The sequence below is a fragment of the Perca fluviatilis genome, chromosome 23 (genome assembly GCF_010015445.1).
Source record: "Perca fluviatilis chromosome 23, GENO_Pfluv_1.0, whole genome shotgun sequence".
In the NCBI taxonomy this organism is placed as follows: domain Eukaryota; kingdom Metazoa; phylum Chordata; class Actinopteri; order Perciformes; family Percidae; genus Perca; species Perca fluviatilis.
In genome coordinates, this window is record NC_053134.1 from 16,266,136 (window position 1) to 16,280,743 (window position 14,608).

General features: G+C 40.8%; 1 protein-coding gene across 1 annotated transcript; it reads left to right on the forward strand.

The window, feature by feature from the left end:
* Window positions 1-1,000: 1,000 nt before the first annotated feature.
* On the forward strand, window positions 1,001-12,820 carry tmem168a (transmembrane protein 168a). The gene is made up of 6 exons (XM_039791860.1): window positions 1,001-1,092; window positions 2,047-3,001; window positions 3,165-3,440; window positions 4,836-4,978; window positions 7,915-8,192; window positions 10,720-12,820. Exons 2-6 carry the CDS (start codon window positions 2,168-2,170, stop codon window positions 11,268-11,270), a joined length of 2,082 nt encoding a protein of 693 aa, XP_039647794.1. The 5' UTR covers window positions 1,001-1,092; window positions 2,047-2,167; the 3' UTR covers window positions 11,271-12,820.
* Window positions 12,821-14,608: the final 1,788 nt, after the last annotated feature.

Sequence of the window (14,608 nt, forward strand, 5' to 3'; positions counted from 1 at the left end):
GGGTTCTGGTGTGCATGCTGGCTCACTGGGAAACCTCAAAAGAGCAGAGCCCTTGTTATTGTTAGTTAGTTCCACATGTGCATTTCCTGCAATGATGAGTAACAATATCTGCTGTTAACAAATTTTTAAAAGCCTTTAAGCTTTAGTTCAATACCTTTTTAATATTAGTGAACGTCTGTTATATTCAAGGCATTCTCAAATGAGTTGCTACAAAGCTAATAAAGACTATCAGCTCCACACAACTCTCTCTGTATTTCTCAGTATGACTATGTTCAGAAGATTGTGGCGTCCGGTGACTTTCCCAGATAGATGATTACCTCTTCTGAAGAGTCCAAGCGATAGGCTTACTTTAAGTTCCCTTCTGTCATTCATCTCCGTGTGGCTTTTCATCAGCTGAAGAACAGGATTTTTTTCCCACTAAACAGCAAATACAGTGATGAACTTTTCACAATCTATCAAACATGTAAAAAATAATGCCTTTGCTATTAGAAGTTAGCTCTTGCAAAATGACAAGGTGAAAGAAATATGATTATTTTTATGTTTAAAGATATTATTATTGTGCCTGCCAATTTAATACCAATATAATTTTATTTTTCATATAAATCTGTATAGAGTTTTTTAACAAATGCAAATTAAAAATGTAAAGCAATTAAAGTGTGATTTTCAAGTACATTAGCAGAATGTCAGCTGCAGTTTATCATCACATATTCCATGAACATCATACCTATGTGACTTTACACCTAAGCAGATACAGTATTGTGAAATATAGCAATAAGCTATTCTGATTATTGTTCATACAGCATAGGCTACTTTCTTCACCTGAAATCAACAAAGCAGGATGTTATAAAACTGAAGGAAGCCTCATCAAAAGAAATAAGACTTTAATTTTAAACCGTACCGCATTAATGTTGGACCGAGGTAACGCTTTTTGTGTTTTTACTGCTTGATGTCAAGTTGAGTTTTCGGTGATTCGTGTTTATAATTACGTCGATATTCCCAGCCTGAAAAGCGATGCTTGAGTGTTTTGACACTTGCGAGACGCCGTACTTTGGAATCCGGAAGCATAGCTGCTGTCATCCAAACAAACAACATGTAAGCAACATTTTGACGATAAACACATTACCTACTGTTCATTTAGAAAGTTCTCACTTGGACGTTTGTGCATGGGCTTCTACTTGTTCTTTTGACAGTTAAAGACACAGCATTAACACGTGAACCGGCAAGTTAGCTAGCTAACCGTTAACGAAAAGTCAGCAGGGAGGCTATGCAAGTTAGCAAAGTTCCCGATTTGCCACATCGTCACACACTGACAGCAGGGCCGATGTTTCATTCGGTTGATACGTTGCTAAGCAATTTTATAAGTTTATTTCGACTGTTTTGCTGTGTATTTTGTTTTAGCCATTGTTATTATAATTATAATTATAAATCATACTATAACCTTAGCCCATTTGTATCCTCCTATTAAGCCATTTTATAAGGTCAGAAATTTCTAAATAACGTAAAAACCGGTTATAAAACAAGAATGAAGCTCACACCAGCATTAACTCAAATTCGTCTGGAGCTAAGTTATGGCTGGGCAATATATCTATATTAGCTATATTGATATCCTGATATGAGACTAGATATTGTCTTAGGTTTTCGATATTGTAATATCCTGATATGACATAGCTAGCTAAGTGTTGTCTTTTCCTGGTTTTACAGGCTGCATTACAGTAAAGGGATGTACTTTTCTGAACTTACCAGACTGTTCTAGCTGTTCTATTATTTGCCTTGTCCCCACTTAGACATTATGTCCACATTACTGATGATTATTTATCTAAAATCTAAGTGTGAAGATATTTTTGTTAAAGCACCAATTGTCAACCCTAGAATATCGCTGCAATATCGATATTGAGGTATTTGGTCAAGAATATTGTGATATTTGATTTTCTCCCTATCGCCCAGCCCTAAGCTAAGTAGCTAAAAGTGTAACATATATAGTTTGGTTTGGGTGATTAATGGACACACTGTTACTTGAGTAACTCTACCTTTTTGAATTGTTCACAGGGGCTGATTTTGGAGACTGTCATCTAGAGGCGTAGTCCTCCATTTGCAAAAGTGTCTAAGTCTAGAGAAGGTGACTGGAAGAAGTTGACTGTATTTTGTTAAGCTTTTTTACAAATCAGCCATGGCTCGGGAAGAAGAGGAAGAGGAGCTGACAGTCGATGGACCCAAGGAGGTGGACATGTTTACATCAGTGCGTTGCCTGGGTTACCTGTCCAGCGTCAACCTCCTGGTGGCGGTATGCGTTGGCATGTACGTACGCTGGGAGGTGACAAGTGAACCAATGATTCTGGTCATCTTCATCCTGGGCCTCTTTGTCATGGGGATAGCCAGCATCCTCCATTACTACTTTGCTATGGAGAAGGCCAGTCTCAGCTTGTTCCATTTGTGGTTTGGCTTTTTGCTCGGCCTTCAGTGCTTCCTCAACAGCCCCGCCTTGAATTTAAATGTCAAGGAACTGGTCGCCAACTATCTCCTGTTAGCCAGCGTAATCATGAAAGCAGTATGGGCTTTAACTGAGCGAATATGCAGCTCCATCCGTTACAAACCCACCTTGATAACAGCAACTGAGCTACTGGAGCTCCTGGGATTTAGCATTGCCAGCACTACCATGCTTCTTCACAAGTCAGTGGCCATAATAGGCTTGGTGGTGGCCCTAGGGGCTCTCATTGTGGACCTAAGGATGAAATCCCTCCTGGCCTTGCCTAACCTTGTCAGTTTTGCCTTAGTTACTTCTCTTGTGTTTTTCCAGGCCTTAGGCATTACAGCCAACCCTTATGCTTTAGGCTGCTACATGGGCAGGCTGCTGTGCGAGCCTGTGCTAGATGTTTACTTCAGTGTGCTGGGGCCCAGCGAGCGCTGGATACCAGTGCTCTCCATGGGGAGGGTGTGGAGGATGCTGTCCCTGCTGCCCCTGAGTCTGACTGAGCTGGCCTTTTTTGTCCTGGCTGCCTTAAAGGTACACTCAAGCAAAAAATTGACATTTCCATTATGTAAGTCTTTAGGGGCTTCTGTCTGACTTTTGAAACAGTATTTCTGAATGTCGATACAGTGTTTTGTATTTCTTTCTATTTTTAATTGTAAGGCTGTGTTTAATGACATTTTTCCCTTGCCTTACTTAGCTTGGCCACTTGGAGCTCTGGTATCTGGTGATCCCGGGCTTCTGCCTGTTTGGCCTTTTCTGGTTCATCTGCCACATAATTCTGCTGATGACAATATGGGGCTTCCACACCAAGTTGAGTGAATGTCAGAAGGCCTGGCGGGCCCAGCGATCCAGTAGCCGGAGTCTCGACAAAGTCATGGCTTCCAGGGGCATCCGACACTTCTGCCTTATTTCAGAACGGCTGGTGTTCTTTAGTATGCTGTCAACGGTCATACTGGGGGCTGTGTCCTGGCAGGTAGGAGACACTAAAGAGGTTACTGCTACTTAAACTCATCAGAAATTTAGAAACTATTATAGCCAAGTTTGCAAAGCATCTAAAGATGAAAAGGCATTCACTGTCCTATTGGTTCTCTTTATGCAAGCATCATCATAGTCATATAAGAATTACATAGAAAATGTCTTATGATGGCAAGAGTCCTGCTCTAACTCTACCTCACTTTGCAGCACTTGAGTTTGATTACAAGGCCTCTATAAACATATCATACACCCATGTTATAAACTCTGTAGAGGGATGCTAGTGGCGGTGTGTAGTTAGTAGTTGCTCCCTAAGCGGAGGCACTTCTGCTATCATGCAGAACCAATTTAATTAGCACTTTAATATCCCTATCTACTTGCATAAAGAGCAGCAATAACTTATTTAGCCTTATTAGACGTTTACCTTGTAAGAGTCTCATGGGCCTGAGTCCTAATTTAAGATCTGCACATTGTTGAAAAGTGGGAGCTGTCTGCACTCGCATATGAGACAGTTACTGTGTGGTTTCTGATGTTGTGTATCTTTTTATTTGCCCGTGCTGTTGAAATACAGTATTATATATGGTCAACCACCTAAATCTACTTAACTTACACACACACCAAATAATAAATACAGACTTTGGAACTAACCATAGTCAGAGAGGTGTTGATTCAACTCCATGCAAATGTTTAAGGACATACAATAGTTGGTTGTGTTACATTGGATCCACCCATTTACATTGAATTTATATAGAAGTTGTTATTGCTAATATTGTATGTATTATATCTTTAAAAAATCTGTGTACAAAGAAGTACATTTGAGTGCATCACTGTAGAGCAACTGAAGAGCGGAATAGTGCCTTTGTGCAATTGCATAGAAACAACCTTTCTAACCGGGAGTCAGCTTGTGAATGCAACGCTGTTAAGTGCGGAGCTGCTCATAAATATCCCCCGACTCCCATAGCTTGGGGTCGACTACTGCAAATCAATTCTCAATCTGTGAGAACCACTACTGGATTGTGTTATATTGAAAAGGTGTGGGTGTGTGGTTGTGGTTGTTTTTTAAGCTTAAAAATCTAGAGAAAAGACACTTTAAGTAGATGACAGAATTATAATAGTTTTATTCTACCGACCCAAGGCAACCCACAAAGTGCAGGCTCATACTCTGCAGTAGATATTCTGTTTTGAACTGATCCGTGTGATGTATGTTTAGGCTGCTGCTTTGTGTCTCCATTTAGTTAGATCCTGTCATGTTTTGTCCTGCGACAATAACACTGTGTTAGTTCCGTATTGTATAACTGTCTTGCTAAGTGTCACCACCAATTAGCTGGGTCTGATTGCTTCAAAACAAGCTGTAAGTGATGAATGAAAGTGACTCTGGTTCTTTTGCTTTTTGCAGCCCTCCAACGGCCTTTTTCTCAGTGCTCTGCTGGTGGTGCTGCCTTTGGAGTCTCTGACTCACGGCTTGTTCCACGAGCTGGGCAGCTGCCTTGGGGGAACTTGTGTTGGCTACGCCCTGGTAATACCTACTGCTTACTGCAGGTACTGAACGGAGACACAGCAATATAGAGATGCATACAGACGTACACAGACAAACTTGCACAGACTTTAACTGAAAGTAGCAGTAGCAGTGAACACCACAATTTCTCATGCTCAAGGTTACATCTTTAAATTGCTTGTTTTGTCTAACAGTCAAAAACCCAAAGATATAAAATTTATAATGACACAACTCAAAGAAAAGCAAGGAGGGTCTGTTGGCCTAGGACTTTAAAACGCTGTCTATGTATTCGCAACATCTCTGGTTGGAGTCTGACTAGGAATCTTTGTTAAATGCCATCCACTATCTCTCTACTTTATATTGAAGGCAAAAAGCCCCCCCAAAAGCTTGAGAACCACAAAAATAAACAGATAAATAGAAAATAAAATCCTTTCATTTGAAAGGTAAAAAGGTTTGACATTTTTGCTTGATAAATGACTTAAACGATCAATTATCAAAATTGTTGTAATTTAATTTTCTGTCAATTAGGGCTGCAACGAACAATTATTTTTCATGTCAAGTGATCTTCTGATTAAAAAATAATTTTTCTCTCTTGTCTGTAAAATGTCAGAAAATAGTGGAAAATGCCTGTCACTATTCCATAAAGCCCAAGGTTCTGTCCTGTCTGCACAAAAGTCCAAAACCCAAGTATATACAGTTTGCTATTAGATAACACAAAGGAAAGACAAATGCCCACAAATAATCAAGAAAATGTTGTTTTTTTGCTGCAAAAAATACTTTAAAGATTAATCGATTTATCATAATTTATAATAATAATAATAATAATAATAATAATAATAATAATAATAATAATAATATAATAATGTCAATCAACTAATGAATCTGTCTATTCATATTTTCAGCACTACTGTCTATTGACTAAATTAGTAAAATTTTCAGATCTGTTGAATGTTTTATATTTTTTGTTTTAGGTCTCTGTCACAAGTATAACAACTCAACACAATCATAACACAAATAGACTATATAGCAGCAAAACACACCTCACTTATCTTATCTATCTTATCTCCTTTACTAACATAAACACACACTGGACCGCCCTTGCCCCAAGTCGAAGCCTTTCATGGCATCACAGGCGCTGCTAAATATGATCACTCATTCCAACTCCCACCTCAGTTAACACAAAACCAACTGGATAAATAGGCCAATAACTATGCATAAACATGCCGCTAATGTTTGGGCCCTTAAGGGATTATTCCAGTGCTCTCTCCGCAGCATACTAAGTTGTTCAGCTGGAGCAGTTAGCCATTAGCTGCTGCTGCTTCTGCTTCTGCTGCCTCTCCCAGTGCCCTCTTAGTTGGACAAGCGTTTTTTGAAATAGACTAGGTAGTTTTGATGATGCCGACACGTTTCCTCCTAAACAGCGAGAGCTAGCCATCAGTTATACATTAGTGTCTCCATCTTCGAGAGCCCCTCGGAGGTCTTTAAATCTGGCCCCTGAAGATTTTGGGCAGGTTTTTATGTTTATGACCACTCTGTATATTGAACCTTTTAGCTGAACGTTAGATTTTCCATTCAGAGGGGATGCCAGTCTTAGTGTTTAACTCCAGGTGATTTGGGATGCAAGCCCATGTCCTATTGGAGCTGTAGATGCTCTGTATGCAAGACTTTATGTGCAGGGTCCATAGGGAGGACTGAGAGCCTGATGAGAATGCAGCAGTGTATAATGGGCTGTTTGATGGCTGCAGATCATGTTTTCACTATGACAAGAGCCCCACAGGGAGATTGGAGAGATAGGGGTGAAGGGGAGGCACGTAGGGTAAAACTGGGAGGGTGACGGGGAGAAAACACAAGGAGAGGGCTGAGATTGTAAACAGTAAGGAGGGGTGGTGGTAAAAAAAAAAAAACAACTAAAAGGAGCAAAGGAAGGTGAGGAATTGTGAAGGAGGGGTGGATTTCTGAGAGAGATGTGGAGAAAAGGAGAGGATGTTTTATTTTTATTTTTTAAGGATGAAAGAGAGAGTGTAACAGGGGAAGATGTGTTTTGAATTCTCAAACTACAAGCCTTCACTCCCCTGGGCGCGATGAGATCTGAAAAGATTAGATGGGTTTAGGTGAACGGTGAGCTTGGCAAGCCATGCAAAGGTTGCAGCATATCATTTTCTGACCAAGTTTAGTGTATCTTTATAACAAGCGTTAACGTTATGCCAGAAATGTTGTCTTGACTTCAAAATATGAAGAAGATTGTTTGTTTATCTTACTTTCCAAACGCACACAAAAGAACATAAAATGGAAAGCTAGCTTAACACAAGGAGTGTCTGCATTGAGACCTTTCCTCCTCAACGTGAGGTTCAAGGTGATAATGGGTGCACAGCATAATGTGATAGCAGTGTCGTGCAGATGTCTATAAGAGTGAAGTATGGCTTTGCCATCTGATTGGCCATGAATAACATCAAGTCCAGAGATAGAAAGGAAATGTGGCTGCACCGAGTAGCTGCTAGCCTTGACTTTGTGGGTGCCCCCTCTAGTTATCATCCACTTGTTATTATCAGTCACACACACTTTTATAAAATCACTTTGCCCTCAACAACCTCAGTTCCCATTCTCATTTTCTTGACACCCTGCTTTAATTTTCTGACTTTCCTTTCATTCTTGACTTCCTTTACATCCCTGAGGCCAATGTCATTTCCTTAAACAGTGATCCACCTCTCCCACTCTTTCCATCTCCTTTTCCCGATCTCTTCTCATCATCTGCCCTCTGTCTCCTCTCTCCCCGGTGATGCAGACTGCTACTCCTCCTCTCATCCTCTGCTCTCTCCTCTCCCCGGTGTGTCAAACTATCAACTTCTCACTCGTTCATCTCTCGTTTGCTCGCCCTGTCTCTCCGCTTCTGACAAGCCACCTAACTTGATCTCCCTCAGAGTAGATTTAAAAGAATGTTTTGTTTTTTTCTCACATGCTCTCATCTCTCTCTTCCATCCAGTGCTGATGGCCAGCCCACGCTCCTACCACCTGAGCAGGTACAACAGCTGAACCTGCGCTCAACAGGTATGCTGAACAACGTGCAGCGCCTCTTCTCCCACCACATGATCCAGACGTTTGGTTGTGACTACTCCACCAGTGGTGTCACGCTGGAGGCCGTGCAGTCAAAGCTACGCAACTTTCTGGAGCTTCGTACAGCAGACGGGCCCCGTCATGACACCTATCTGATTTTCTACAGTGGGCACACGCACAAAGGCACTGGGGCTTGGGCGCTGGCCGGTAAAGTAATTTTTTTTTCTTTCCCTTTCCCTTCACAGTTAAATCCTCTCTCTTATTCGCTCATTTAATTTCTGTGAATGTATTAGGGATGCAATCTTGAAACATAGACTGGTAATCTTCATGCTTATTTCAGCTATTTTTTCCATTTGACTGCAATACCACCATGTGCTTATCATTCTAGGCAAGGCAATTTTATTTACATAGCATTTTCATTCCAGATAAACTCAATGTGCCTAACATTAAAGTGCATACAGCAATACGTAACATGAGATTACAATAGTCTTACATTCTACTCTTCCAAACTCCATTTCTACCACCAGTAGAGTTGACCTATTATTACAGGGATTGCCAAACAGGGGTACTTTTACTGCAGGGGGAACTTCTGCAGTACAGAGAGTATGTAGAAGATAGATTGTAGCTTTGATTAAAATATATATATTAACATATTAAGTGAGGTGCAACAGCTCAACATAATATGTTGAGATCGAGAGTGTGTGAAAAGAAGTAGAGAAGTCTAAAGTTAGCCTAAAGTTACAAATAAAACGGTTGTAAAGTTGAAATCGTGTAAAATAAAATAATGGATAAATGGCTGAAATGTCTACCTGCTGTCACCCCAAGTGCTAGTAAAAAAGCAAATGCAAATTTGAACAAACCTGACCTAAACATTGACCGTTCAATTGAATGAAGAAATATTGTACCATGACCACTTTTGCATAACGAACAATGTTAATAACATCCAGTTTAAAATGAATCTAAATGAACACATTTTGGATGTGACTGGTGGTGTCCATGAAGGGGGAGTTGAGTTCATCGGACAGAGCTGTGGAGTTACATCAGACAAAAAAGGTATTTTTTTACACGATAACAGCTGTCTAAAAGCCACTGCTTTATTAATATGCATCATGATTTATTATTGAACATTGAATGTTCCGAGTATCTTGATTCACTAAAGGAGATGAGCACAGTGACTTTAACTTTCATGTAGATCAAAAATAATTTTATTTTAGCTTTTGCTGTTGTATTCTTTCACAGCAGATGTATCTATGAAAGCTTCCCTGCAGGACGAGAGCCACTCCGTTGCCTCAAGTGAAAACTGTATTTGTAAACTTCAGAAAGATTAAATTTGCCACTGTCAATCATCACAATGAACAGCGAGTTGTATATCAGTTTAATCTCTTCAAAGTTGGCTTGTAGCTATCACAAATTAACAGTTTGTAATCCACTAAAGACTTGACTCAGAGTTCCATACAACAAACATTTAACACAAAAGATGTATTTACTGCAGAGCTGCTGCCGGGTGGCATTATGTAGATCTTGTATTCTCCCTGCAAACTGAATTTGCATTACAGTCTGATTTCCATTCTTTTCGTTTCCCCTCCTCTCTGTCAATCAGAGTCCGATTTGCACAGATCAGACGAGTAAGCCAAAAGAGTCAAAATTGCTGTGAAGGACTCGGCACAGAAGTTTTTGTTCCAGTAGAGAAGATTCTGTGAAAGTTTCAGACGGTCTGCTGTGACACGAGCATTCCCTCCGCAGAAATGAGAATCACAAAAGGTTAACACCGTGTCAGCACCAGCGCCTCTGTTCAGCGATGACTTGACACATTATCTCTGCGTGCTGCTGCGAACAAGAAGAAGAAAAATCCCCATTGAAAAGATAATCACTTCCTGTGTCCCCATCCTTAAGGGACGTGTTCGGTGAATAATTGCGTGCTTTTTGAAAAAGGGGGCTTGTTTAGGCAGAAATCCAGACTGTAAATTATACAGTCATCCATGAAAGAAGTTTGTCTTTACTCTGTTTATTACAGTGGATACATGCCATTTAGTAATGTGACAGGGGTGTCACTGAATAGGCTTGTTGTAGATTTTTAGGCATGTGGAAGGAGCCCATTTTCATCTCCAAATATAAATCAGTGCTTGGTGGAGTTGCTCTGTGGCCAAGAGTATGAGTCATTTTTCTCATCCGCTCTTATTTACTTACCTTGCACTTTTCTTTGCAGTAAATGATCATTTTGAGGTAAAGGAAATAATTTCGGTACATCTGTTGGCGAGATACCACGGCTCTGATCTTTGTACTTTGGATCTGCCATCTGGATAACAGCATCTTTGTGCAATGTGTGTGGTTGGGATGACAGCAGTTAGACGGACAGTCCCGCAAGTGAAAGTTGACAGGTTTGATCCCTGCAAAGCCACTGTGTCCATCAACAGCCTGTGTCCTGCTGAAATGTCCTTGAACACGACCGTAACCCTATAACCACCAGCTATAATCTCTATAAGCAAGTTTGGTGAAGAGTTTTAGTTTTATTTAAAAACATAAAAATGCAAATATGTAGTTCAAAAAGACCTTTTAATATACAGTACAAAACATAGGGATACAGCATGGACTTGAACAATGATTTATCATTATCTCCCTTCCTTTTCCCCTCTCTTTTTGTCCCGCAAACACTACCTCACTGCACTTGCCTTTTTCTATTCCTCTTTCTATCACTCCCTTCTCCCATCTCACTATCTAACCTCCTCTCCTGCAGGAGGTGAGAGCCTCCACATGGCACAGTTGCTGGAGTTGTGGAAGGAGAAGAACGCCGGCCACTTCTCCCGTCTCATCCTCGTCTTGGATACTGAAAACTCCCTCCCCTGGGTGAAGGAGATACGCAGGGTGGATGGCATCTATGTAGCCGTGCAGGGCGCTGAGCTGTCCTCCACCCGGGTGGACCCAGAGGCTGGAGACACCCCCCTCCTCGGGGACTTCACTTCCGAATGGGTGGAGTTCAACTGCAACCCAGACAGCGACACCCAGTGGTCAGAAAAGGGAAGGACTGTGACGGCCGCATACGGCGTGTCCAAGCGCTGGAGTGACTACACGCTTCACCTGCCCACCGGAAGTGATGTGGCCAAGCATTGGAAGACACACTTTCCAAAGGCTACATATCCCATGGTGCACCTCTCCAACTGGTGCTGTGGCCTCAACCTGTTCTGGTTATGTAGTGTGTTTCTGCGCTGCTTCAGGAGATGTAAACTAGCTTGGTTCCCACCAGCTGTACTGGACACTGGCCAGGGCATTAAACTGGTGCACTCTTAGATAATAAGGGAAGTTGACATGTACATTTTGACTCTGGTAGTTTGTTTTTCTGCGTAGGTACATACGTTTATAGAAAGGAAAAATAATGCTCCACACAAACATGCACACAGGTTCAACTCATCCCATATGTATTTCTGCATGTTTAATTGCTATAATGCAGAGCAGTTGTGCTGGTAATTTGATAGCAAAACACCAGCTCAATATTATATTATATTATATTATATTGTATAACCCAAAAAGAGGGAGTGAAGAAATAAATAAAATAACTTCTTTTAATGGTAAAATATTCCACAATAACAGTGGATGAATCCATATGAAGCACACACCTATAGATTCTTCAAATATGATGAGGTAAAAGACCAAATTGTGTGTTTTTGTTTTGGGACTGTGTGATATTGTGTTTTTGAATACTATTTTTTCCATTATCATAATTATTTCTTTCTGGTTTCATGTAATTTTTTTTCAATATGATAGTGCCTTAAAGTGCCTAAAGGATGGATGTGGGATCATCTTTGATGGGGATGCCCTAATTATATATATATATTTGCCTCTTACTTACATCTGGGGATTCAGCTTACACTTTCACCGTGTGAGCAGAGATGGGCTCAGTGTCTTCCTAAAGTCTTTCAACAGGATAGACAAAAACATTGACTGTTGTGGGGCTGAACTCTGTGACCCTCTGCTTACGGAACTGTCTAACAACGAGGGCAACCTGCCACTCTTGCTGTGGGATCTTTTCCTCGTCACTTTAAAACATTTCAGATATGCATTTATTCCTGAATTGAACCAAGACAGATGCATCTGCTGTGAGGCAGTGTGTAATCTCTAGACACAGGCCCTTTATTGTGCAAATTAATTCAAGTCGAAGAAGTCATTACAGTGCTCTGTACAAACAAAGTTGTCCTTGCCACGCTGTGAAAAAGTGATGTGTCATGCAAAACGACAAATCAAGAAGCAGCCAATGCTTTTTATTGGTGCACTGACCTTAAGAAGTCATATTGACCATCCTTTATTTCCTACTTTATTAGCTGTGTTGGATCCCTCTCCCACACAACCCTAAACTCTGGAGTGGATTGCTGCCTTAAAGTGTGTGTCACTGTGACTTTTCCAAGAGGTCAAGTTAGGGCTGGGCTGTATGACGATATATATATTGTCAAATGTATTAAAATTCTATTGTATATATTTTTCAATATAGTTTCTATCCTTGATGTCGAAAAAACCAGATGTTCATTTTGCAATTAAGTTCTTAATAAAATGGGGAAAATACTCTGTACTTTTCATTTGTCAAGTTTTTAATTCACACAGGAGTTTACAAAAAAGCCTTTACCATGTGGTTATTTTATATATACTTTATTGAATTAGCAGAAAAAATGCTACATCGTGATATATATATATGTGGTTATCAAGATGAAATGACCTATATCAGGATAGAAAACGTTGGCCATATCGCCCAGCCCTAGGTCAAGTGGCATTTTCCACGTTAATTCCCCCTGTGCCTCATTGAAGTTATGCTTGACAATTTCAAAACTAAACTTGGATACTAAACCGATTTAAACATTGCTGTCTGATGTATGTAGTTGTATGAGGAGGGAATATAGATACAAACAAGTTTGATAACAGTACATGGAAATGGAAGAGAAAAACAGGGGATAAAAAGGAGGAAGCAAGATATGGTGCTAGACAATCAGTCAGGCTCATTTAACATGGCTGGCTGTAGAAACGCTAGCATTGCCTGGCAAATATTAGGAGTGTGAGCTGAGTGTGAAGGGAAAATGAAACGATACGTGGCACACTATCTCTGAGGGATTTGTTCATTGAACTTTCACCTCGGTTAGTCCCGATGCCTGGCTGGACGTGTGTCCGAGGCGCTGCTGGGTCTCAGAAAGCAGGGCTGTGGCCTGGCTCATGCCTGAAGGCTGCTATTAGGCACAGAGCAAGGTTTGGGGGAGACTTTGGAAAGACGAGAGCTGACATTCGAAGCAACATTTCATATCGGCTTTTATTTATAACACGTAACAGGGAGAGCAGAAGAGAAAAATGGCATGAACCAGAGCAACCTTTCACCATTCTTAACTTGCTGTGCTTAGGTGCTGTAAATGTCAAACTGCAGGTATGAGCTATAAAATGAGTATTCACAGTGGCAATTAGTGAAAAAGAGATAAATGCTGACTTGTGTGGGCATTATTTTCATTGCTGCATACCCTGCCTGCAAGCTGTGGTTATAGCTAAAGTCAGGGATTCATGTATATAACAGTTATATTAGATTACGGGCCGGATTCATCTCCTAAACTGGATTAGGTAATAAAAGAGTCAGCCGCCTCTGAGGCCCATGAGGATGTGCTGAGTCAGAGCCTGCCGCACACACTCTCAAACAAACCCATCAACTCAAATGCATTCTTACGTACAACCGCACACACGTTCTCTACTGCCTGTCTTTTTTCCTGTTTCTCTACAGCTGAGTATCTCGTCTGTGGGTAATTACAGCCTGTCATGGGGCATTACCTCCTAATACAGGCAAAGTGATGTGCCTGACGCTTGCCTGCAATTTATTTGGGGGAATAAATGTGCTTTTATAGCCCAAGTTGCATCTTAGCAAAGAGACTGGAACAGCAAATACATTGGCTGTTCCTCTATTACTGTTTATTCTAATTCACCTGAAAGCACTGTGTGGGGGTGGCAATTTTGTGCCTTTTTAAATACAATTTGAACTTCCTTAAATCATGTTTTCAGTTGTTTCGTGTTTAACCACTGGTCTATTCACTATTATGGATAAAGGTGCCTGAACTCTGAAGGTTCAACTTAGTTTAATATGATATAATTAACTTTCTGGGATGTTCAAGCTAATTGAGCTTAGTGTGCTGCCATTTTCAACCTAGGCATCCTCCATCACCACTACAACTCTTTAAGTTAAATGTACTAGAACCAGTACTAGTTTCTCCTCGAGCAGAAGCAATAACGGGATGAGAGATTACAGATTCAGCAGCAGCACCGTTTCAACTTTTGTGCCCTGTTTTACAGCAGGCCTGCTTGCTGTGGCTCGCAGTAGGCCTGACATTGAAATGTCAAAGCCATTATCTCAAATTACAAGGGCTGAGGATGCGTTTAGTGGCCGTTTAACCGTGCAACACTCCCTACTATGCAGACAATGATTTGGAGGAGGCTGCCAAAATCTGCCCACTCTCAGGCTTCTCTTTCAACATAGCACTTTCTCCCAGACCCACATGGTCATTTCATCTCCAATAGTTTGCATCAGACACTACATTATTTGGCAGGAACCTGCACACGATTAACTTCCTGTCAGGATGCCATTATGGATCTGTATCTTACTTATGGTTATC

Bases quoted from the DNA above. Each gene is read 5' to 3' on its own strand.
- tmem168a (XM_039791860.1), top strand. From the start codon at position 2,168: ATGGCTCGGGAAGAAGAGGAAGAGGAGCTGACAGTCGATGGACCCAAG. The intron at 4,979-7,914 runs GTACTGAACGGA...TCTTCCATCCAG, and splicing joins ATACCTACTGCTTACTGCAG to TGCTGATGGCCAGCCCACGC. The intron at 8,193-10,719 runs GTAAAGTAATTT...CCTCTCCTGCAG, and splicing joins TGGGGCTTGGGCGCTGGCCG to GAGGTGAGAGCCTCCACATG.